Source organism: Daldinia loculata (assembly GCF_022478755.1).
Source record: "Daldinia loculata strain CBS 113971 unplaced genomic scaffold F4817scaffold_72, whole genome shotgun sequence".
Classification (NCBI taxonomy): Eukaryota; Fungi; Ascomycota; class Sordariomycetes; order Xylariales; family Hypoxylaceae; genus Daldinia; species Daldinia loculata.
Genome location: NW_026054926.1, coordinates 4,048 through 27,292, shown reverse-complemented (window position 1 = coordinate 27,292; position 23,245 = coordinate 4,048). Strand labels below are relative to the sequence as shown.

Here is a 23,245-nt window from a genome sequence, read left to right as displayed (position 1 = left end):
ACCGACCCATTCCCCAGACGCAAACCTCCCATCCCCTAAACGGGACTCTTAACGCCTGTCTCGCACTCCAAGCTATCCGAGTAACACACCACCGGCAAAGCATCACTCGCCTCGCCGACCCAGATCTTGTACTTCCCATCTGGCTTCGGCACAACCCAGTTCTGCCGCACCGTATCCCAGACACTTACATCCTTGCGCGAGAGACTCAGCTCTAGGGTCTCGCTCTGCCCGGGCGCAAGCGCGGTTCCTGTCTTCGCGAAGTCGCGGAGTTGGATGACGGGGGTGTCGACGCCCGCGTCCTCGGGGAATTGGACGTATGCCTGCGCGACGGCTTTTCCGGCCGTTGTGCCCTCCTTTGCGGTATTCGTCACAGTGACTTTGATCGTGTACGCGACGTCCCAGATTGCGGGATTGCCGCCGCTGGGACCACCGGCAGGCGGAACGTCTTTCTTCTGCGTGCCTGAGTAGCCCTCTGGGTACGGGTACTTCTCGTCGCCGGCCGCGCCAATCTCATACGCGGCGTCGGCGTCGCCCTTAGATAGCCATGGGTAGAGGTACCGCCAGATGCGGTCAAGGCTGTCTGGGAAGTATGCTTCGGACGCAGTGGGGATGGTAGTGTTTAGGCTAGCAACGGGGGACGTGGGTTTGGCAGGCCGAGCTGGCGGGACTTCGGACAGCTCTGTCACGCGAGTAATGGTAGCGTTGGAGAAACTGAAGGACGCATAGCTTAGGCCGTGACCGAAGGCAAAGCGCGGCTTGATGTTTTGCTTGTTCAGATACCGGTAGTCGATGTAAAGGCCTTCTGAGTAAGTGTCCTGCGTCTGGCTGAGAGGCGTAGCGACTAGGTCGAGACTGTCGGGATAATCGTCCTCGGAGACGGGAATGCTGTACGGTAGGTGTCCGCTGGGTGATACCTCGCCGTATATGATTTCGGTTAACGAGTCGCCGGCTTCCTGCCCGGGAAGATGGGCAACGAGGACAGCTTTAACAGAAGCGAGATCAATCCAAGGTTCCACAATGATAGGGCCGACAGTGTGGACAACGACGACAACGTTGCTGTATTTCGCGGCTGCGTTTTGAACAAGCTCATCACCATTGTGCCAGGCCTTCAAACCAGATTCGTCGCGGTCACCGTGGTTGCCCTCAACAGTATATGAATTCTCCCCGGAATCGGATGTGATGAACACAACAGCAACATCGTCTTCGGTCGGCGCTGGGACGGACGGGAAGCTATCCGTAGCATAGTATGTCACGTTGGTTGCTTTTCGCTTGAAAGAGCTAATCGGGTCGTCTATGTAAGGGTAGTTCGCGGATCCTGAACCCCATCCCATACCGAGCAAGCCTCGGTTGCAGCTCTTGTCTGTGCACGAGTTGATACCTTGGGGATCAGCTTGAGCATCGGTGCCAAATACGAAGAGGGGCGCTGAAGTTGACAGTGGAAGAAAGCTGCCGTTGTTCTTCAGTAGCGTGATCGCCTCTTGAGCTACTTGTTTAGCAACCACTTTGTGATCGGCTTGAACGTTGACATATTCGTTGACGACACCGACCGGGGAAAACAGTGCAGCTGGATAGAGTGGTCCTTCGCGATCTGCCGTGTTCGAAGAAAAGTTAGGAGGCGGATAGTCCTTATCTTGGCCAAGCTGATACCACGTAGCGACAACACGCGTAGTCATATCGTTTAGTCGGTCGACAGGTACAGAACCATTTAATACCGACCGTGTAAGTTCGTACATCCAGTTAGAGTAGCCAAACAGCGGTACGTTGTTGCCAATTGTATCTCCAGGCATGGACATATCGAGGCCAGCGAGAGCGGACGCCACTCCTGAAAGCTGCGCAAGCCAATCGGTCATGACAAAACCTTGGAAGCCTAGTTCATCTTTCAAGAGGCCATTCAGAATATAGCTGTTCTGAGAGGCAGCAGATCCATTGATCTATAGCTTAATTAATAAGGCCCGCCCAAATCAAAGTACAACCATAATCTAACATACCGCATTATAAGAGGCCATTATTGAGCCGACTCCAGCCTTCACGCCTTCTGCGAATGGCCAGAGGTATAGTTCGTGCATCGCTCGGTCATCTACAGCCCCAATCAGTCTCTAAAATTAACAAATAATACTTTGCCATGTACACCTACCGATATTGGAACTGTATGCTTGCTGGAATGGGTTGTACATGCGATAAAGCTCCTGCTCATTTCCGATCAAATGCTTCAGTGTCGATATGACTCCTTGCTCTTGCACCCCTTTGATCGTCTGGGCTCCGGAAATAGCCTGAAGGACGGGATCGGATCCGAAGCCCTCCCAGTTTCGGCCACCCCTCGGCTTCCTTCCTAGGGCTCCAACACTTGGTCCCAAGTAGAAGTTGGCTCCCTTACCCCTGAATTCCTCACCGATGGCAACACCTCTTTCATATATCAGATCCTTGTTAAATGTTGCCCCGGTAGTGATACCAGCAGGGAAAGCAGTGACGTTGTCTGTTGTGCGCACACCCAGAGGACCATCTTGTAAGCACAGCTCCGGAAACCCCAACCGTGGTACACTGCCAGTATTTCCAACACATCGGCCTGAAGTCGTATGTTAGTATTTAAGATGTCATTTTGGATAGTTTTGATTAGTTATCATACCCTAAACTATAGTTAGCAAGAAGCTTCTGTATAAGTTGTGCATGTGGTAATCTACCATATAAAGACCAGTACCAGCAGTTAGGTTAACTTTCTCGGCCAGTGTCATTTGCGACACCAGCTTGATTGCTTTTTCGTAGCTCTCGGACCAGTCATCGGCCCAACCGCCGTAAGGGGTCGGGTAATACGGGGCGGCGACGAAGCCCTCCGGGACGGGATCCCGAGGGAGTAATACGGAGGCTGACGCCGTGCTCGCGAGTAAACATAACGAAAGGCTACGGAGTCCTGAAGGGCGCCCCATATTGAAGATTACTATTATAATTATGCTAAAAAAGGATAGGGGAACACGGGAACACGGGAACACGGGAACACGGGCTTCCCTAGGTAATTAAGCGTATATATTTGCAGCACTTTAAAAGTGCATCGCGGACTGGTGAACACGCGAGCTGTGTAGCTGGACAGTAAAGCAGCACTATTTTCACACTCGTGATTGGCGATTGCCTTAGATAAATATATGAATGACAGACAGGATGATCCAGGGACGGGGCACGGGGCATTGCCTAGATTGCCTATCTTGTATACAAGACATGGTTCTGCTTGCCGTCCACTACGAGACATGCAGCTCGGTTTTCGGGTTCGATCCGAGCGGTGCTTTCCTCCTATTCATCACTATGCAGAACCAAGATCTCGGATGATGCCGGCATACCGAGCATACATAGAACATGGCTGCATGGTTACCCGGCATTCAGTTCGAAAAGTAGAATAGGCGGGGTAGGAGTGAGTTAGACCAAGGAATAATCTCCGTAGTTCGCGTTCGCTATGCTTTACGGGCTTTGAGATTTGGATCGCCAGCTTGGCAAATGCTAGGTCAAGATATCTTTGCGAAAGCTTTAGTCAGTGAAACCTATAAATCATTCTAGAAATTCGCTAGAAAGTTGTCCATCGACCCGACCCGTACGGCTCGATAACAACGGACGATGCTTTTTCAAAGCCAAGGGCCTACATAGGCAGGTAGTGTACATAGCATGCAAAGATGTATGTAGTACGCGAAGTTGTCACCTGCATACGGCGATTCAAATAGCGGTCACCTTTCAGATCCACCGGTACCAGCGCAGATAAAGTAGAGAGGCTGACAGACACGGCATCGCATTCCAGTTGCATTCCAGCAGCCATCCTTTAGAATCTGGCCCGATGCGGAGTAGATGGACAAAATGAAGTTCCAAGCTGACCTTGTCGGGCGGGCTGGTGACGTGTTTGCGAAGTTGCAAGGTTACAGCGACGTGGGCTACTGTAGCATGGGCGCTACACAGCATCGGGGAAGCAATCTCGATGCAGATTTCAGCTTCCGATGCTATACTCAAAGAGGCTATAGAAATAGTATGCAATGCATACTATGCATGTTCCTGGAGGCTGGGGTATCTCCACGATCTACGACTATCGTATTTCGCATTGATTATGATTTTATGGAATATGGAAGGTTCTTAGTGTATGCGTTTGTATGCAAAAGAGAACCAGGGAATCGGGTGATGGGATAGGTGGAGAAATACTATAGGCTAAAGCGATAGTTTAATTAACTAGCTGAATCTTAGATCCTTCCCCGACTTTTGAAAGTTAGTGTTACATCTCTAGTTCGTAATCTTCGTAATCGTACTTTAAGAACCCTGAATCATATTTTACTAAGCGAACTTGTAAAGAGCAATATAGCTAGCTCATGCTGCACTCAATTAGAACTGAGTTGATAGACGAGCCTTATCTACGCAGGACATAATGATAAACACTAGTGTGAAATTATTATATAAGATTGTCGTTATTGTCGTTATGAGCTTTATAGCAATTTGTGCTACCAAACAAAATACCCCAGGGAAAACCATCTTCGCGTTTGCAAACCAGAGACACAGTGCATTGTTTAATTAAATTTAGTCGGCTAACCCTTTTACGTTATTATTAAGATGATATGTTTCAAGTTTTCTAAAGTCTTGATTTGTTATTATAAGAGGTAGAGTATAGACCTATATCTCGCTGGTAATTAAGGACATAATATCGTTTGTCAAATTATTTCCCCACGTCCCTATTAAAGGCCCCCTATATTATAATGCCTCAAGGCGTTTGTCCGACTCTAATAACTCATTAGTAATTTCTCTTCTTTTCTTAAATGAGCTCTTAGTTGATGATATTGAGATCTTAACCTAAAGCCTTTAAATAATCCTGTAATTGTTAGCCAGGTAAACGGCTGGATTTTAGATAATGAAGCAAGCTTGAAATATAGAGTACCTAACCTAAGGTATGCGCAGTCTTCGCAAGCTTAGCCACGTTTAGAAAGATCGGTCGAGATTGTTTCAATAATTCTTCGCATGTCTTAAGGGGTTTTTCTTAGTAAGGCGAGCCACGATATAAGCTTTATCCAATCGAGTGCTAAGCAGGGGTCCGCCTGAGCGGTTATCCTTGCACATGTCACAAACCTTGAGCACCTACCTAGAATGTACAAACCTGGAAACTTCACGTGGGCAAAGTTGATCTATCTGCGTCTATTTGTGTCGCCGAGTGACAGCGGAAACCCCAATAGGATTTAAAGTATGTAGATTAAAATCCTATAACCCTGTTTTGATACCTCATAACCCCCCTTCAATGTCTCAATGTCCTAATAGAGACTAAAGATTTCGTCATGATGTTTTTACTACACAGCTGAATCGTTGAGATGACTAGCTGTATGTAGTGTATTCCCCGAGATAGACGCCATATGCGAGAATTAGACTTCTATGTCTTGTAGATACACTATCTTTCTTAACTCCGGGATCACGTAGCGAATGAGAAGGCTAGAAACATTCCGCTTCGGGTTATTAATTGGTCGCTCTATGGATGCTCTAGCGGCTAACTAATATCTTTCGCCGTCGCGCCCCCAACCTTCCCTAGCAAGCCACCACCTCAAACAATGTGTATACGGTCCTGTCTGCAGGGGCCGTTTTCTGATTCCTAGCCCCTCGGAGTAGTCCTACCCGGCGCCGACTCGCTCGCTTCTCTAAAGCATGGGGAACCTAGAAGGCTACCCCGTACATTAGGTACCTGTGTTGTTATCCATGTAGGGTACCCGTGTTGGACCTGGTATGGCTAGGATTGTGGCTCAGAGAAGCTTGTTTGAACAGTTGAAACTCCCAGATCGGACAAGAGTTTCTACATGTTTTAAAATCGCGCCGTTAGGGCCGAATTAGCCAAATCGAAACACGGATTCTCCATGTCTACAGTACGCCCCCTGAAATAATGTTATTCAGCGGACCCCTAGAGCTACTTCGCTAAGATCCTGAAGCGTATGTCTACTGCCGCCTTATAAGGTTGTCGTAATTCTTCGAAAACGTTATTTCAGAGTATTTTATGCTATAAAACCCTGGTATAATAGTTGAGATGTTTTAAGAGGCGTTGTTCTATTTAAAATTAAAAGCCCTGTTCTGTATCGTGCACGTCCGAAAAACTAACATTATTTCAAGGGGTGTAGTGTATGGCGAGAAGCCAGCGGGGAGAGATCGGCCTGTCTTAAAGCCACACGTTGCCGTACATTCTTTCTCCCTTACCATAATAAGTAAGATGCATCTACGCGGAATGTTCATGTATTTTTCTCGTCTTCTCTAGCCTTATCCCTCCCTCGTCTCGTCGTTGCTTTTCCTCTTGACCGGTCAAGATGAAGCGGTTTATTTGCGCCCTGGTCTCTGCCTTTGGCTTGCTTGCTACTGCAAGCCCGGTTCCTGCTACCCCCTTTGAGATTAGCAATGGTAGTATGTTTCTTGAGAATTTCCCCAAGTGGAAGGGTATGCTAACAGATAGACAGGTACAGTTACCCCGACCGACGTTTCGACCTTCAAATTCTTCTCTCAGTATGCCGGGGCAAGCTACTGCAACAGTGAGGTAGACCTAGGTTCTACTGTCACTTGCGCCGAAAACACCTGTCCAGATGTCACTTCTGCTGGTGCTAAGGTGGTAGCAACCTTCTCGTAAGTCGCTACTATCACGGCTATTACTTCGAATCTTAGACGTGAAAGGGATATGAAAAAAAAAAGACATATCGGGCTAATACTTTATAAGTGGGAATCTCACTGATATCCAAGGCTTTGTCTCGTCGGATGACACCAATGAGCTAATCGTGGCGTCTGTGAGAGGATCTCATTCAATTCGCAACTTTGTTGCCGAGTAAGTTTACATTTCCCCTATACTTGTAGTGTATAGCTACTGAAGGAAATGTCTAACCTTGATATAGTCTCTCTTTCGTACCTCTCCCCTGCGACCTCGTAGATGACTGCTTAATCCACAGTGGCTTCCTTCTATCATGGCAAGAGATAGAAGACGCCTTGCTGGACGGTGTAGCAGCGGCTAAGGAAGCCAACCCTTCTTACAAGATCATCTTCACCGGACACTCACTAGGTGGAGCCGTGGCTACAGTCGCCGCCGGCTATGCCCGAGATCAGGGTTACGAACTCGACCTCTACACCTACGGTAGCCCGCGTGTAGGCAACCAGGCCTTCGTCGACTTCGTTACAGCCCAGCCAGGCGGCGAGTTCCGCGTGACGCACTTGGACGACCCGGTCCCACGTCTACCTCCCATCGCCGTCGATTACCGACACACCAGCCCAGAGTTCTGGATATCCGACGAGAGCGACAATAGCACCATAAACGCGGCCTCGGATATCAAGGTATGCGAGGGCTTCGCGAACACTGATTGCAACGGCGGTACCGACGGGCTGAACATTTTTGCCCATTTGCTCTACTTCGATAACATCAGCGGATGCGGCCCAATCGCCATCGGTTTCAAGAGGAGAGGTGTCCAGAGAGACGTCTCGGACGAGGAACTACTTGCGAAACTCAACGACTGGACCGCGCAGGACCGCGAGATCGCGGCGACGCTGAAGCAGTAAACTTTCTTTTCGCTTAGGGATTAGGCCCATCCTCTGGTAGGATATTTTGGTTCTGGATATGAAGCAGCGTGGCGCTGTGTTCTGTAGGATTTCATTTGTATGGGGATGGCGCAATCGGCCATATTTAAAGATTTAATATTTATTGGGAATCTCGTTAGATAGAGTCTTGAGTGTATTGTATTGTACATTATTTTATACCCTGTATATAGAGGTTTCTTTGAGCGTAGATTTTATATCGATCTAGGTCAACTATCTATCTTGGTATAGAGCCTCATGATACTCCTCATAATCCCGGTTTATGTATCTTCTGGCCATCTCTAAGCTCGCTAGCTAAAGAGCGATATGTGCATACGATTACCCAGCAACATCCAAATGCGGATCTTTCCCTTCCACATCCTCCGCCTTCTTCACCTCCACCTCCTCAGGCACATACCGAAACCCCAGCTCCTCCAGTGTCTTGGCCTTCTTCCCCGTCTTCTCAAACTGCATCTTCGCCTCGGCGTAAATGCCTCTTTGCCAGAGCATCTCGGCGTCCCAATGCGGCGGCTCCTTTCCCTTCCCCTTCCCCTTCTCCCCTAAACTTTCTTTCTCCAACCATTCGTACAACCCGTTGATATACCGCCCATCCCCACCCTTGGGAAATACATGGTACTTCCCCTCGCTAGTCCCCTCGCCGTCTTCACGCGCCCATTGCTCGAGGATTGGAGTTGGGGGCAAGGGGAGCGTGTTTGACCATAGGCGTGCTAGGACGGCGCCTTGGGATTCGGTTAGGGGGAAGGGGATTACTTTTATGGGGAGGCCGGGGAAGGCTAGGGTCGGGTGCGTGATGTGTAGGAGGTGTTTTGCGAGACCGTGGACTTGGCGGCCGTTGGTGACCAGGGGGACGTCGGGGAGGAAGGGGAAGGTGTAGAGGTACCCTGTGCAGAAGAGTATGGCGTCGATATCTGTTTCGATTTTCGTCTCCCCTTTCTCCTTCTTTTCAGCGCTATCGTCTTCATCCTCATCCAGGGGGAAGAACTCAACACCCCTCTCCTCGATCAAAAATCTCTTGATCTGCCCGACCTGTACGGGGTTTCCGATATGCTCAAGGGTCTCAGGGGGCGCTGCTGTCTGCGCCGAGAGAATCAGGGGCGTCTTACACACGCGTTGGATTTGCGCCGCGATATCTAGCCCCGAAGCGCCAGTCCCCACAACCACGACTTTCTTCCCGCGGAACGGCTCCGCGTTGCGGTAGAGCTTCGAATGCGATATAACCCCCGGATGCTTGGCGTGAAAGGCAGCAATACCCTCAACAGAGTCCGGAATATACGGCGTCGAGTAGTGTCCCGACGCCACAACCACCGCATCATACGTCTCCGTAGTTTCTTTCCCGGTAAGTAAATCCGTAGTCCTCACATCCCACTGCTCCCGCTCCCGCGGCTGGCCCTCAACACTCCGCAGCGAAACATTAGTGACTTGCGTAGAGAACTTAATCAAATGCCGCACATCCCTCGCGTACTCAACCAGATACGCCTGTACATCCCCCCTCGTCGGGAAGATATCGCAGCCCTCGGGGAACGCCAAGTCCGAGTACTTCATCAGGGTATGCGGGATATTCGTATGCAAATCATCGTACATCGGAGACGGAAACAGCGGCACCGTCCCCGTCCCGTCCCCATCCTTTTCCACGGGAACATAAACCGGCGGATCCGGCCTCTTAGGATGCGCATCCGTCTGCGGCACAGGCAGCGCCTCAGCGGGCCGTGGCACAGGGCTATAATTCCACACGCCGCCTACCTCGGCCTGCTGCTCCAAGACGTCGATGCGCGGGAACGCGCCATCTTGCGCGAGTAGATATTTCGCTGCCGCTAAGCCGCTGGGCCCGGCGCCGATGACGGCGATCTTCTTTACGTTGAACGGTACGGCGGCTGTAGCCGTGGCCGTGGCCGTGGAGAAAGACGAGGGTGAGAAGGAACCCATTGCTCGGGGCGGCTGCGGACTCGGAGCGGGACGTCCCGGATAGAGTGTGGAGAAAGAAAGATGGAGATGAGAATAGGGCGCTTTTATATTCCGTATGTTAGGAGTATTTACGTTACGTTACGATTGGGCTCTATCGCTGGGGAAATCCTCAATAAGTAGGCTAAATAAAAGGCTTGCAAACTACAATACGATAGAAAATTATAATTAAATAATTAATACTGCTGGATATATATATGTAATTATATATATGTAATCTATAAGTCTAAGAAAATATTTCAAGGTACGAAGTAATCGAATGATTATCAGGGTGGATCACACTTATGAGCGAGCAAAGTCGATGGCGCAATTCTAGCTACGGTTATCTACGGCGTGACTCTCCGGCGCCACACTACTTCACATATCAACCTGTGACATGTGTAATGATAAGAGTTATAGGGAAATCATTTGCATTGCTAAGCTAGCATATCATGCTCCAAGGTATCTAATTACTTAACTGGTGGACTACCTGGAATCCTGGATATGTACACATTCGTAGTGAGCCACACAAAGTACGCCATGATCGTTAACTCGCAGTGAAAGATTATCATGGTCAACACCTCTTCGGTGGCATCATATGTGACATGCTCGTCGATTGACAACGGCAGTGTCCTGCAAGAAAAATCACAAGAACATTAGCAAAGCAATTTCCTGCTCCTGCCGTAAACACTTTAGGCTGGCTACCTATGCACCATGATTGATCGGATAGAATGACCCGTTTTCAACGCCTGTGCTTCACGTGAATATCATCGTAAAAACCATTACCAGGGCTCAATGCTTCCAACGCCAAACGCCAAACGCCAAACGCTTAGAGCCGTGTCCTGCATTACGCCTGATATCTTCAATATGTGTTTAAGTCGGGTATCGTAAAAAGGAAGATTAAACACTCCCGATTCAATCTTCGGTGCCTTCGATGATCATTCCCATCGCATTCGGGACACCGACCAAGATCTTGCCTCTGGGGACTCGCACATCCTTCACCTATGCACGCCACATTGTTAGCTACATCTAGTTTCAAGTGCCGCGTGAGCGTGATAGTAGTTGGGGGGAATCAAATAGGGGCTAGGACGTGACACTCATTCACTCGTTCTATTAGCATGGACGGGAGAATAATGGGCTTACCTTCATGCATCCAAAGACATTCAGCCTCTTTAGACTAGGGCAGCTTTTGAAGATCAGCCCGACAATTAGGTCTGTCACCTCTTCACAGAAACTGATCTCCAGATCTAAAAGCTCGGGATACACCTGTCCGATAGCAAACACATCTTCAAACGCCTCACCGGATATGTGTCTGCATCCGTGGATGTTGAGCTTTTTCAAGAGCCTGCCTGAATGCTTCATCAAGGCTCGGAAGCCGCCCGAGCAGAAGCCAATCATATGCTGGTTTACTCTGGGGTTTCCCGCGTCGATGTGACGGCATAGTTCTAGGTCCACGAATAAGAGGGGCCTGTTCTTCCAATCTTTGAAGAGCCTAACAAAGCCTGCATCGGTCATGACCTCGCTATTTGTGATGCGCAGTTTAACTAATCGAGCGCAGTGGTCATGGATTGCATCGAGCAGGCGATCGTCAACACCTGGAACATCCCTGATAGAGAAGGTACGCAACTGGTTCCCTATCTTTTGTACGACATTGACATAAGGCATTGTCTGGGTCTGGCTAACAAGACGTAGCCCTAAGTGCTCGAGGCTATGAAGCTGTGCGATGTGTTCTACTCCTTCGTCGGTGAGTGCTTGGTTGTGGCAGATTTTCAATCTGGTTAGAGATGGGCAGTAATCGCGTAGAGACTCTACAGTTTTGTTACCGAAATGACGATCTGTGAAATAGACACGAAGACTTTGAAGGCTTTGTCCCTTTGCCTTTAGGTATTTATCCCAGCATTCGTCGCTGAGTAGGTTCGCGCCAGATATGTAGAAGGTATCTAGGGCGAAATGTCTTCCCATTAAGTACTCCATGACGTCATCTTTGAACTGGATCGCGTTACGCAATTTGAGGGTCTTGAGACTGGAGCAGATTTGGAACATTCGGGTATAGTCATCTGAACCTAGGCGACCTCCATCGTATATCATGATATCCTGAATCTGGGGCTGGAGGAATAGATCTAGGGTCTTGGGGCTCATGAGACGGCGTTTGGATAGCTGTCTGGATATGCGATCAATAGCTGGTAAAGGTAGATCGCCGAGGTCGTCAGCAAGGTGGATGTTGTTAGCTAGGGTCTCGACGCAGAGGGTCATCAGGGTCTTGACTCCGATTTGGCCATCTAGTATAAGGCTCTGAATCTTTCTTCGTTCACGTCTAATGGGAACCACAGTTGCCTTCTGCTTGCCTTTCTTAGAAGCGCTCTTAGCAGCCTTCTCTTCTTTGGTTAGCTTGATGCTACACTGGGCACAAAGTAGGCCTCCCTCTGGACCGGCACGTGAATAAGCGGTTACCGTAAATCGCTTGCCGCACTGCTCACAGTTCTCCAACTGGCCGGGCACAGGAGCCGTGCTTCTCTCAAGTACATCCTCATCGGACTCGTCATCTGGGGCATTTCGGCGCGACTTGCGTTGTTTGGATGGCTTAGAGTTCTTGACTTTCTCAATCGCCGCAGCTGCCTGCTTTCGCTTTCGGGTCGTTGCTTGGCGCGTGTTTGCAGCAACTGAAGACTCAGCATCGTCTTCACTATCTTCTACGGTTTCTGCAGGTTCTACAGTGTCTACATTCTGTGCTGCTGATGTAGATGCGACGGCTTGGTCTGAGGCGGTAGTAGCAGTAGCAGACCTAAGGCGAGCCTCGTGATTAGCGCGGATTTGCCTGGCCGAAATATTCTGGGAGGCCAGATAATCTGTGAGGGCAGACCGAGGTCCCCGAATGTTTCGCTGCCTGGGTTGAATCGTCAGTATTACTTAGGGCTCTTTAGATAGATAATCTAAAAAGGTACAGCTTACATCTTGTCGGCTTGAGAGATGCTCTGAAAGGACTCCGATCAATGCCTTATTTCGATCTATCTATAGGTAATGTTTGATGCGAAGCGACCGGGAAATTAGACGAAACGATGCTGTGAATTTGGAGTTGGGGTGAGCCTCATCCAAGAAATGCGGGATGAAATATCATGGGTAGCGAAAATGAAGGTGAATGCAGTACTTGATTGTTAAGGAGTCTTGTTAAGATGCCCCTAACAATTAAGAAAGGTAAACAACCTGAGTACCTAAGTACTTAGGTGCCGGAAATCACGGATCTTCTCAGCCCCTATTCAGGTTTACGAGTTTTTATTATGTGCTGGGGTCTGGTAGAAGAGAAAAAGAAAGTGAATTGACTCATTGAACAAATAAGAAACCTTGATAGCGCAAAGAATTAACACACGGTTGACGCCACCGACTGCAGCTAACGGCGCGTTAAGTGGTTCCGTTTCAGGCAGCGATCTTATCAGTTTAATTGCTTTTTAGCGTACCTGAGGGGCAGTGGCGGGGACCTTTTTTCCCGCTAGAGTCGGAGACCCGGCGTACCTGCAGGGGCTTTAAGTGCCAGCTTTGTACTCCTATTGGCCAGCTCATGCAAAGACCCTCCCTTGGTGCCTTCCCCAGGGGCGATCAAGTCACGAGTTTGCGTGTATTGGTCGCGCCGTTAACTTAATAAGGACCCACTTCCTTCTTTCCCTTCTATCCTTCCCCACCAAATCTTTATGTGCCTTTCTCTCCGGTCTGGAATCTTTCTCATCTTCCATCATCAATGATCAACAACCCAACCCGATCTGGCGCTACTCTCTAGCGCTCTGAGATCTCTACCATTGTTGATCGGAGCCTGTGGTACAATCTTTGCAAGCAACCCCTGGTGAAATATCCACTGCATTTCTTCATTAATAATTGGAGTAAAGGCAAAGCTGACTTATCCTTTTCCTTTTTGCCTGCCTGTTTCTTACATGCAGCCTACCTCCTAACCCAAACCTATTCACCATTTCCTTCTTCACCATTAATTAGGTAGCCTCACATATGTGACCTATACATATATGTGTTAACCACTTTTTTGTTCCATTAATTAATCCTCACTTCTGATTATATCTGCATACTATCGCATTTGCAGCACCTCCGACACTATGGCGCCGCGAACTAGACGTTCGAAGGCTGCGGGAGACAGTTCTGCAATAGATGGCGCTGGCGGCACTCCTGTCTCGCAGCCTGCTCTTCCTCAACGACGTGGAAGGTCCTCCAAGATCACCGCTATTGATGGCAACTCAACCTCTTCCGCACCAACTCCAGCTACAACTGTTTCGGACAGCGAGTATTCAACCCCTGCAACCAGCAATGCTGTAACTCCCGCGCCTTCTATCACGAAAAAACCTACTCAGTCGGGAAGTAGGAGTCAGTCGCGTTTCGTCGTTGAGCTCCCCAAGCTCCCCAAGCTCCCTAAGCTCCCTAAAGACTCGACTGCGACAGGCGCCAAGTCTAGCGGCCTTGGCTCTTCGACTTCATCTAGAGTCACTACACGCCGCCGGCCTGCCCCCATTGCCTACACTGAGGAGGATTCGGAAGACGATATGGATATGATGGAGGCACCTCGTGAAGATCCTACCCCGGCTAGGAGTACTATGGTTCTTAGTCGCAAGAGACCTAATGTTGCGATGTCTCTTGATTCTGGTGCTGAAAGCGATTTTACTTCTACATCAATTCCAGCTTTCAAGAAGCCAAAACTTACCGACCCTGAAAGTGATAATGAGCCCCACCAAGAGATTGATGATGAGGAGGCCATTGACGACATGTTCGACATCTCCGATGCAGATCCTCTTGATGAAGATAGTTTAGACTCAGACTCAGATAGCCCCATCGCTAATTCGCATACAAATTCACATTCACATACAAATACGCTTTCCAGCCAGCCCCGAAGCTTTCGTCGCATTCGTCACGTTCGTCATCCCCTAAATAGAAAGGAGGCAATGAGGAAGAGGTTGACGAAGCACCATCCAGAGCTCACTACAATGTGGGTTGACCTTGAAAATATGCCCGTTCTCAAGGCCGACAAGGCTGAGCAACCTACCACCATCTCGCGCCAGCTAAAACAATTCCAACTCGAAGGACTTGCCTGGATGAAGGCTATGGAAGTAACAAAGTGGAAGGGTGGTCTACTTGGAGATGAGATGGGTCTTGGTAAAACGATCCAGGCAGTGTCTTTGATCATGTCTGACTACCCAGCCAAGACGCCGTCACTGGTGCTCATGCCACCTGTTGCCTTGATGCAATGGACATCAGAAATCGAGTCCTACACAAATGGGAAGCTAAAGACCCTAGTATTCCATGGTACTAATGCCAAGGCCAAGAATTTGACAACTAGAGAGCTCAAGAAATTTGACGTTATCTTGATGTCTTACAATACCCTAGAGTCGCTATACCGCAAACAGGAGAAGGGTTTCAAGAGGAAAGAGGGAACGTATAAGGAGAAGAGCGCTATCCACCAGATCAAGTTCCACCGTGTGATCCTTGATGAGGCTCATTGTATCAAGGTAGGCCTACAAAATCCATTTTTATCAGCTCCCATGCTAACGGTTTGTTAAAGTCTAGAAACACCATGACTGCGAAGGCATGTTTTGCCCTCAAAGTCGAATACCGCTGGTGCTTAACCGGAACCCCCTTGCAGAACCGAATTGGAGAGTTCTTTTCACTGCTTCGATTCCTCAAAGTTACACCATTCGCGGAATATTTCTGCAGAGAGTGTCCTTGTTCCAATCTTGAATGGTGTGCAGATGAATCGAAGAACTGCTCACATTGTAAGTCTCTACTTGCATACAAGAAACTAGGTGTATTTACTAAACCGTTTTAGGTGGTCACTACATGATGTCACATATCTCAGTCTTCAATCAAGAACTTCTACACCCTATTACTCGCAATGGTAACCGTGGCGAAGGCAAGGAGGCCCTTGGCAAACTCCGTCTCCTTACGGACCGAATCATGTTGCGCCGTCTCAAGCGAGATCATACAAATGCCATGGAACTCCCTGTCAAGGAGATCTACGTTGATCGCCAATTCTTGAGCGAAGAAGAGAACGACTTCGCTAACAGTATTACGGATAACAGTCAGCGCAAGTTTAATACCTACGTAGCCCAAGGCGTCATGCTCAACAACTATGCCAATATCTTTGGTTTGATCATGCAGATGCGCCAGGTCGCTAACCACCCCGATCTGATCCTGAAGAAGAATGCGGAAGGAGGACAAAACGTGATGGTCTGCTGCATCTGCGACGAACCTGCTGAGGAGGCGATTCGATCCAAGTGCAAGCATGACTTCTGCCGCTCGTGTGCGCAGCATTACGTTAATTCTCAGAAAGCACCGGACTGTCCCCGCTGCCACATATCTCTATCTATCGATCTCGAGCAGCCCGAGATTGAACAGGACGCGATGCTCGTCAAGAAATCTTCCATCATCAATCGCATTAAGATGGAGAACTGGACATCGTCGTCCAAGATCGAGCTACTTGTTCACGAACTCCACAGGCTGCGATCGGACAGTGCCTCGCACAAGTCGATCATCTTCTCGCAGTTCACTACGATGCTCCAGCTGATTGAATGGCGTCTTCGACGAGCCGGCATCACGACGGTCATGCTTGATGGAAGTATGACACCAGCTCAACGACAGGCTTCGATTGACCATTTCATGAAAAATGTCGATGTAGAGTGTTTCCTTGTGTCGTTGAAGGCGGGTGGCGTTGCTCTGAACCTTACAGAGGCGTCGCGAGTTTTCATTGTTGATCCGTAAGTTACTTGGCCCTGATCTATCTATGATAAGCGTGTGCTAACTATATTTCTCTTATGTAGGTGGTGGAACCCAGCAGCAGAGTGGCAGTCGGCCGACCGATGCCATCGTATCGGACAGACGCGCCCATGTATCATTAAACGTCTCTGCATTGAGGATTCTGTGGAGAGCCGCATAGTTTCGCTACAGGAGAAGAAGACTAGCATGATCAATTCAACTGTCAACTCGGATGAAGCATCCCTAGAGGCTCTCACACATGAAGACCTTCAGTTTCTCTTCAAAGGATCTTAGTTTTTTCTCCTCTCGTTGTATTGGCGCCACACTTGTTTCGGTGGCGTCATCTACGCCCTCGGGAGACTCGATTCTTGCTTTTTTCGACTTGATTTTTACTTTTTGAGGATGTCGGTTTTCAACTCTGACGATCTCAATCTCAGACTTTTAGAGACGGTAGTCTCACGGCAACGCCACCTCTTTGACAGCTATGATGTCAATTTCACCCTTGAAAACTATAGTCCGTCTTATTTGCGAAACCTCAGTCAATTTTTACGGACAAGATGACCTACGAAGAACGTTCTCATGGACAACAAAATTCCCATTTTTTCGACTCGGCTCTAAACCCGGATTCGATATACACCCCTGATTCGATTTCTCTAGCCTACCTCTCGGCAACGTTAGTCTCACTTCGACTAAGTTGTTCCGGCCTTTGACAAGAATTGTTCTTTGTTTCGGCTGAGATCTCGGGTTTCACTGTGCTTTCTATCGTCGTTTTGTACGATAGGTTCGTACTGGTGGCACAGTATTCTCTTTTATGACAAGTTAAGCAGGCAAGTTAAGGGAGGCATGATTTGGCCCCTATATTAGGGACTCTAGGGCGGCAAAATCGTTGATGATAACCCCTCCGCATAAGTTTTTTCGAGGTGGATGACGCATGGCATGATTTGCAAACAGGTGTCTACGGTTGCTTTATATTGCTGTCTTTCTAGCTAGGTAGCTATGATTTTGATTCACCAACAATACCTAATTGTGCATTCTCATGAATTATGAGAATGCTTCTCATAAGCATCGTATTTTCTTCATGCGTTACCTAGGTAAAGTGAGGTATCTTTGTACTGTCTAACTAAGTGCATTAAACCGACAGATTGGAACCTAAAGGCTAACAGTAGTCCCTAAATTGCCCCACTAAGATTTTGATCGGGGTTATATTCCATTTTCGCCGACATTTTAATCATCCCACTCAAAAATGTATTAGCACTTTTAGCAACTTCACAAGTACATACCTAATGGACTTATAGCGTTCCGTTGCAATTGCAAAAGAAGGGAAGCCTGTAGGTCATGAAGAGCCATTGGGGGGCCTTGAGCCGGCAATTATCGACAGTTAGGAACGGGCAAAGGGCGCGCATCGGGTGGATATGTCAATCATGTAGAAGCAACAAAGCCCCGCGGAAGCTATTCACAAGCAGCGCAGCTCTCCGAGAGCTCAAGGACAAGCCGTATTATGTGACGACGCCTATTTTCTACGTCAATGCGTGTAAGTCCCGTATCAGTAATATCAGTAATATGTAGCAGGTCAAGCATATGCTAATTAGTTCATCTGGAAGCTCCTCACGTCGGCCACCTATATAGCATGCTAATAGCAGATGTGCTCAAGCGATGGCAGGTCCTCAAAGGCAGACAGGCGATACTAAGCACGGGAACCGACGAACACGGGATGAAGGTCCAGCGCGCGGCCGAGCTACAAGATATTCATCCGAAGGCGCTGTGCGATGTCAACTCGGAAACGTTCAAAGATCTAGCTAATAAGGCTAATATTTCGTACGATTACTACATTCGCACGACGGACCTGGAACACAGAGATGCGGTCGAGTACTTCTGGGCAAGACTAAGAGAGAGCGGGTATATATACGAGACCAAGCATGAGGGGTGGTATTGCGTTAGCGACGAGACTTACTACCCCGATTCTATGGTCGAGAAGCGCGTGTCGCCTGTGACGGGGAAACCATTTACGGCGTGCATTGAGACGGGCGGTGCTGTAGAATGGACCGAGGAGAGGAATCACCATTTCCGGCTGACGGCTTTTCGAGATAGGCTACTCAAGTTCTACGCTGATAACCCGAATTGGGTTGTCCCGAACAATCGTTTCGTCGAGGTGATCAGCTGGGTCCAGAATAACCTGGAAGATCTGTCTATATCTCGTCCTGTGAGCCGTCTGGATTGGGGTATTCCTGTGCCTGACGACCCGAGTCAGACTATCTATGTGTGGGTTGATGCTCTGATTAACTACATTACGGTAGCAGGGTATCCCATGTGGCCTCCTGGTTCCGAACATACAAAAGGTTGGCCAGCTGACGTCCATGTAGTCGGAAAGGATATTGTGCGCTTCCATAGCATATACTGGCCCGCGCTGCTCATGGCCCTGGACTTGCCCCTACCAAAATGTATCCTCAGCCACGGCCACTGGCTGATGAGCCGGCAGAAGATGTCTAAATCGGTCGGAAACGTGGTGAATCCTTTCTTCGCCCTCGACCGCTGGGGCGTGGATACCATGCGGTATTTCCTGATATACAACGCTGCGATGGCCCACGATGCAGACTACAGCAATGAGTTTATCGTCGATAAGTACAAGAAGGGACTACAAGGCGGACTAGGTAATCTACTCAACCGAATTACTAGGCCGAAGAACTGGAGCGTGAGGAACGCGGTGGTATCTATGCATGAGAAGCAGTCTCACTCGGTCCCTAAGGTGGTTGATACCCAGAGGAAATACCTGGAGTCTATCGTAGAGAAGGTCTCAAGTCATATGGATGAATTAAATCCCAGCGCGGCGTTGAAGGAGATTATGGAATTCGTGTTCGAGGTGAGTCTCGGGACCTTCATTGCCGCCACTCTCTCCCATCTTCACAGCAGCATCGCAGCATCCTAACACGTACTACAGATAAATAAATTCCTGCAAGAAGCAGCGCCGTGGAACAGGAGTAAGGGAGGCGATACGGTGGCCGTAGAGCAGATCATCTTTTTCGCGGCGGAGTCGGTGCGCGTCGCTGGCATTCTACTACAGCCGTTTATTCCGGAGAAGTCGAGCGAGCTGCTGGATAGGCTGGGTGTTAGTTCCGATCGGAGGACTTTTGAGCATGCGCGACTGTTTGCGGATGGTGCGTATGGGACGCCGGCTATACCGCTGGGCGAAGGCGCGCAGAGCAGTTTGTTTCCGCCGATGCCTGTTGAGGATTGAGGATTGAGCACCTAGTTGTGGTAGCATCTTGTGTATATCAGATACCATATGTATAAATTTGGGTGTGTGCTCTGTTGTATATGTAAATATGTAAAGCTAAGATAGATACCCTATGGCAATTCCCCTTTTTTATACGAAGTATACATTGAACTATTATAGTAGTGGTGTAATGCCTAAGATGTCTTTTATTTTGGTAATAGTTTAGTTCTAGGCTGTTAAAACAATTAAAACAAACACATGTGACTAAAATAAAATAATTTGCGCCTCATATACCTCAGATCTTTCTACAACTACAATTTCTCTCGTCAATCATAGGTCATAGGTACAGGCAAGCCATTAAATTCTTGAATAGAAAAAGATATGCGACATCGACCATATATATAGCTTAGTGAGTACCTACACAAGTTTGACATAGATTGACATAGAAATGAGGTTGAATGAGGATATTGGTGAGTTCTACTTCATCTTTCTCATCTCACCTGGCCGCCATCCAAGGCGACTCATACCTAACGGCCACTACAGCGCCCTTACCTAGGTCCCTTACCTAGGTCCTCGTTCAATCTGAAATAAGTAATCGCTAACACATATCTCTAACAGCCATCTCGACCAGCAAGGTCTTGCTCGTGCCGTACGACGCACACCATGTACAGCAGTACCACAGGTGGATGGAAGACCCCGTATTCTCTCCCTCTCTCCCTTTCTTTCAGTCTCGCTCTATTTATCCATGTCCATGCTCCAACCTTTGTTTCTTCTTCCCCTTACCTATTCTCCCTTTTTTAGTAAGAGAAGTTTATATATGGTATAGTATATACCCGCTAACAACAATCTCCAGTCCATCCGCGAAGCCACGGCCTCGGAACGCCTCTCGCTGGAAGAAGAGTACGAGAACCAGGCGTCGTGGCGTGAGTCGCGAGATAAACTCACGTTTATTGTGTGTGCGCCGCTGTTACGCGGTGGTGGTTCTTTAGATGTAGAGGAGACGAAAGCTGTGCTTGCAGGAGTGGGAGATGCGGTAGATAGGATGGTGGGGGATGTTAATTTGTTTCTGAGTCCTTGGGATGGCGATGGCGATGATGAGGAGCAGGCGCAAGCGCAAAAGGGAGACGAAAAGGAAGCGAAGACGTACTGCACAGCGGAAATCGACATCATGATCGCCGACCCCAAGTTCCGGGGAGTAGGTCTCGGCCGCGCGGCCGTCGCTACGTTCCTGTACTTTGTACGACAGCATTTAGACGGTATCCTGGCTGAGTACATGGGTTCCCTCGACATCCCTACCGCAAATAGCAAGACCGCTACCAGCAAGCCTGTGCTGAAAGATGTCGTGGCCAAGATTAACGCGGATAACAAAGCTAGCATCGTGCTATTCCAAGCCCTTGGGTTTAAGCAAAGAGGCGAGACGAACTATTTCGGCGAGATAGAGATGGTGTTTGAAGGGTTTGGGTTTGGGGAGATAGACGAGTGGGACAAGATGAGCTCTTCTGTGATGGGCGATAGGTATGAAGAGTTGTTTTATGATAGATCGCAGCTGAAGGAGTAGAGTAGATGATGAGCTTTACGGTATTTATGTGCATCTTATTTATACAGATGACTCCCAAACGGCAAATATCACTTCCAACTCTGCCATCTATATCCCTTCAACCCGATACTCTACAGCGAGATATATGCTTCTATTTTACGCCATACTTCTCCCCATAACTCCTCAACATCTCCAACGTAACATTCGACCCTCCACACACAATCACAACCACATTCTTCCTACTCCACTCCTCATCGCTAATCCCCTCGCCTCCCACAACCCTCCTCAAGTCCCCATTATACACCGTAGCAAGCGTAGCACCGCACGCAACCTCCACCAACATCCTAGCATCATCCGCAAACCTAACCGACCCCATCACAGCCTCCGCATCCGTCACCACCAAGCTCTTCAGATGCGGCGCCTCCCGACTCCACCGAAACGTGCGCTCCGAAACCCGCGGCGCCCCCAGACTAGTCGCGATGCTAGTGATCCCCGGCAACGCCACCAGCTCTCCCGCCTTGACACTAGCGTTCAGACTATCCGCGCCCGCGGTCTCGACGGCTAGGACAGTCGGTTCTGTTACGTCGGCGTCGGTGTAGTGCTTCTGCACGCCGGCCATGATCCCGTTGAGTAAGCCGCCGCCGCCGCAGTTACACGCTATGCCGTCGACGTGCGCTACGTCGTACGGGCGGAGCTGCGTGGCGAGCTCGTCGACGATGGTGCTGTTGCCGGCCCAGATGTCCGGGTGGTCGAAGGGCGGGACGTAGACCCCCGACGGGTCGTGGGCGAGGAGCACGGCGCGGAGGTGTTCGTCGGCGAGGGCCCAGTTGGTGCCTACTTGGTGGACTTTGGCGCCTAGGACTGTGGATGGATATGTTGAGGTTAGCTGACTACCTATGTAGTTGTCCCCCTAACTCTGGAAAAGGGGCTTGCACTTTGAGGCAGCCCCTTGAGAAATGCCATGGCTCTATCCATTGCTAAATACAAATCTTTGGTCAGGGGCAAGTAAGTAACTCACGTCGTATCTTCTCAATCATATGCTGGGAAGTAGTCGTCGGCACAACGATAGTACACGGCTGTCTCAGGGTAGCTGCCGCCGTTGCGCACGCCAGGCCTGCGTTTCCGCCCGACGAGCAGTAGAAGTGCACGTTGCCGGCTGGTTTCGCGAGCATCGCTTGGTACATCATGTTTCCTACGGCGCGCGACTTGAACGACCCTGAGGGCTGGAGGTTCTCGAGCTTGAGGAATATGTTGCTGTTTTTCTGTGTTAGTTTTGGAGTTGGTTGAATTAGGCGTAGGAGTAAGGGGGTGAGGAGAGGAGAGGAGTCCTGACCAACCGGCTACTCGTGAGAGAGCTATCGATGGTATACATGGTGTCTCTATGAAGAGCTTCTGAGGCTCCGGGTTGCAGGAGCCCATCTCGTTGGTTTTATTGGTAAGAAATACCAGATGAATATATGTATAGGGTCTTTTGGAACCTAGTTATCGCGCGTCCTTGTATGTCTATCTTAATAACGACAATATCTAGATTGATGTTAGCATTACTTCGCCTGAATTGATGTTAGAGTATACCATATTTACATCCGTGAAGTGTCCAATTTTCTGAATAATTTTCTTAATGCAAAAGTCTAAGCAAATTTTGTTCCTAGATACTTTCAAGAACGAATCCGATTTATTCCATCACCGCTTATAAATCCCTATAAAAGCATTCTACTTTCTTCCTGTATCGGACGAAGCTATACGCAGCGATGACATTAAGGCGTATGCGTAATTATGTCCAATGGGAACATGGGGTAATGTAACACTGCAGGTCCCGTCGATAAGGGTCTAATGCAAAGCTACGGGTGCCCGCTTAGGGCTTATGGAAACGATGGAAACGGCGGGCAGCCGAAACTGGGGAACGGCTTCGGCTACCGTCGATTGCCGATTGCCGATGCTGGCTGCCGTTATACATAATCGTTACCTAACCACTCTGCTTAAGGTAGAACGCCATAATAGTCACTTAATATCTGTTACATCACAGTTTATATATTGGGTTTTTATCATCGTGGTATTACTAGGTATTGTCACCGTCGACCAGCAGTTTTTTCCATATCTTTCAGTTTAGTCTTGTTCCCATTTTTAAACCACGAGCGACTACATTTATGTCCGAAAATCATGCTCAAAAATCATACCCGCAAAGGGGCTGTGCATGGGTTATCTTAGGTTAGGTACTTACTTTACAGTACTTTTATACGGCTAAAATAAATGCGTTGTATATTCATTTA

The 23,245-nt window shown here is 48.8% G+C and overlaps 8 protein-coding genes across 8 annotated transcripts; 4 read left to right on the top strand and 4 right to left on the bottom strand.

The window, feature by feature from the left end:
- Positions 1-35: 35 nt before the first annotated feature.
- On the bottom strand, positions 36-2,921 carry F4817DRAFT_361710 (glycoside hydrolase family 3 protein; the record flags this gene model as incomplete). Its single annotated transcript, XM_049306445.1, has 4 exons — positions 36-1,931; positions 1,989-2,077; positions 2,135-2,563; positions 2,690-2,921. 4 exons carry the CDS (start codon positions 2,919-2,921, stop codon positions 36-38), a joined length of 2,646 nt encoding a protein of 881 aa, XP_049154869.1.
- A 3,369-nt stretch (positions 2,922-6,290) lies between these two features.
- Positions 6,291-7,518, top strand: F4817DRAFT_361709 (alpha/beta-hydrolase; the record flags this gene model as incomplete). The annotated part of the gene is made up of 4 exons (XM_049306444.1): positions 6,291-6,384; positions 6,438-6,600; positions 6,692-6,796; positions 6,864-7,518. 4 exons carry the CDS (start codon positions 6,291-6,293, stop codon positions 7,516-7,518), a joined length of 1,017 nt encoding a protein of 338 aa, XP_049154868.1.
- A 271-nt stretch (positions 7,519-7,789) lies between these two features.
- Positions 7,790-9,744, bottom strand: F4817DRAFT_267955 (FAD/NAD(P)-binding domain-containing protein). Its single transcript, XM_049299385.1, has one exon. The coding sequence runs from the start codon at positions 9,475-9,477 to the stop codon at positions 7,873-7,875; it is 1,605 nt and encodes a 534-aa protein (XP_049154867.1). The 5' UTR covers positions 9,478-9,744; the 3' UTR covers positions 7,790-7,872.
- Positions 9,745-9,906: 162 nt separating this feature from the next.
- F4817DRAFT_350785 (RNI-like protein) lies at positions 9,907-12,877 on the bottom strand. Its single transcript, XM_049304982.1, has 3 exons — positions 12,442-12,877; positions 10,636-12,376; positions 9,907-10,494 (listed from the first exon to the last, which is right to left on the bottom strand). Coding segments are annotated over exons 1-3 (1,830 nt in total). The 5' UTR covers positions 12,444-12,877; the 3' UTR covers positions 9,907-10,407.
- Positions 12,878-13,586: 709 nt separating this feature from the next.
- On the top strand, positions 13,587-16,524 carry F4817DRAFT_320062 (SNF2 family N-terminal domain-containing protein; the record flags this gene model as incomplete). Its single annotated transcript, XM_049301141.1, has 4 exons — positions 13,587-14,987; positions 15,041-15,251; positions 15,305-16,232; positions 16,296-16,524. The coding sequence occupies 4 exons, from the start codon at positions 13,587-13,589 to the stop codon at positions 16,522-16,524; spliced, it is 2,769 nt and encodes a 922-aa protein (XP_049154865.1).
- A 922-nt stretch (positions 16,525-17,446) lies between these two features.
- On the top strand, positions 17,447-19,612 carry F4817DRAFT_350783 (tRNA synthetases class I (M)-domain-containing protein). The gene is made up of 3 exons (XM_049304981.1): positions 17,447-17,761; positions 17,832-19,087; positions 19,166-19,612. The coding sequence occupies exons 1-3, from the start codon at positions 17,566-17,568 to the stop codon at positions 19,460-19,462; spliced, it is 1,749 nt and encodes a 582-aa protein (XP_049154864.1). The 5' UTR covers positions 17,447-17,565; the 3' UTR covers positions 19,463-19,612.
- A 100-nt stretch (positions 19,613-19,712) lies between these two features.
- F4817DRAFT_350782 (GNAT domain-containing protein) lies at positions 19,713-21,026 on the top strand. Its single transcript, XM_049304980.1, has 3 exons — positions 19,713-19,911; positions 20,060-20,139; positions 20,295-21,026. The coding sequence occupies exons 1-3, from the start codon at positions 19,890-19,892 to the stop codon at positions 20,997-20,999; spliced, it is 807 nt and encodes a 268-aa protein (XP_049154863.1). The 5' UTR covers positions 19,713-19,889; the 3' UTR covers positions 21,000-21,026.
- F4817DRAFT_350779 (tryptophan synthase beta subunit-like PLP-dependent enzyme) lies at positions 21,027-22,785 on the bottom strand. Its single transcript, XM_049304979.1, has 4 exons — positions 22,551-22,785; positions 22,312-22,502; positions 21,997-22,232; positions 21,027-21,839 (listed from the first exon to the last, which is right to left on the bottom strand). Exons 2-4 carry the CDS (start codon positions 22,395-22,397, stop codon positions 21,130-21,132), a joined length of 1,032 nt encoding a protein of 343 aa, XP_049154862.1. The 5' UTR covers positions 22,398-22,502; positions 22,551-22,785; the 3' UTR covers positions 21,027-21,129.
- Between the last annotated feature and the right edge of the window lie 460 nt (positions 22,786-23,245).

Bases quoted from the DNA above. Each gene is read 5' to 3' on its own strand.
- F4817DRAFT_267955 (XM_049299385.1), bottom strand. From the start codon at position 9,477: ATGGGTTCCTTCTCACCCTCGTCTTTCTCCACGGCCACGGCCACGGCT.
- F4817DRAFT_350783 (XM_049304981.1), top strand. From the start codon at position 17,566: ATGAAGAGCCATTGGGGGGCCTTGAGCCGGCAATTATCGACAGTTAGG. The intron at 17,762-17,831 runs GTAAGTCCCGTA...TTCATCTGGAAG, and splicing joins TATTTTCTACGTCAATGCGT to CTCCTCACGTCGGCCACCTA. The intron at 19,088-19,165 runs GTGAGTCTCGGG...CACGTACTACAG, and splicing joins TTATGGAATTCGTGTTCGAG to ATAAATAAATTCCTGCAAGA.
- F4817DRAFT_350785 (XM_049304982.1), bottom strand. The intron at 10,495-10,635 runs GTAAGCCCATTA...TGGCGTGCATAG, and splicing joins ATGTCTTTGGATGCATGAAG to GTGAAGGATGTGCGAGTCCC.
- F4817DRAFT_350782 (XM_049304980.1), top strand. From the start codon at position 19,890: ATGAGGTTGAATGAGGATATTG. The intron at 19,912-20,059 runs GTGAGTTCTACT...TATCTCTAACAG, and splicing joins GAGGTTGAATGAGGATATTG to CCATCTCGACCAGCAAGGTC. The intron at 20,140-20,294 runs GTATTCTCTCCC...AACAATCTCCAG, and splicing joins ACAGGTGGATGGAAGACCCC to TCCATCCGCGAAGCCACGGC.
- F4817DRAFT_350779 (XM_049304979.1), bottom strand. From the start codon at position 22,397: ATGGGCTCCTGCAACCCGGAGCCTCAGAAGCTCTTCATAGAGACACCA. The intron at 22,233-22,311 runs GTCAGGACTCCT...ACAGAAAAACAG, and splicing joins CTCTCACGAGTAGCCGGTTG to CAACATATTCCTCAAGCTCG. The intron at 21,840-21,996 runs GTGAGTTACTTA...ATCCATCCACAG, and splicing joins TATGATTGAGAAGATACGAC to TCCTAGGCGCCAAAGTCCAC.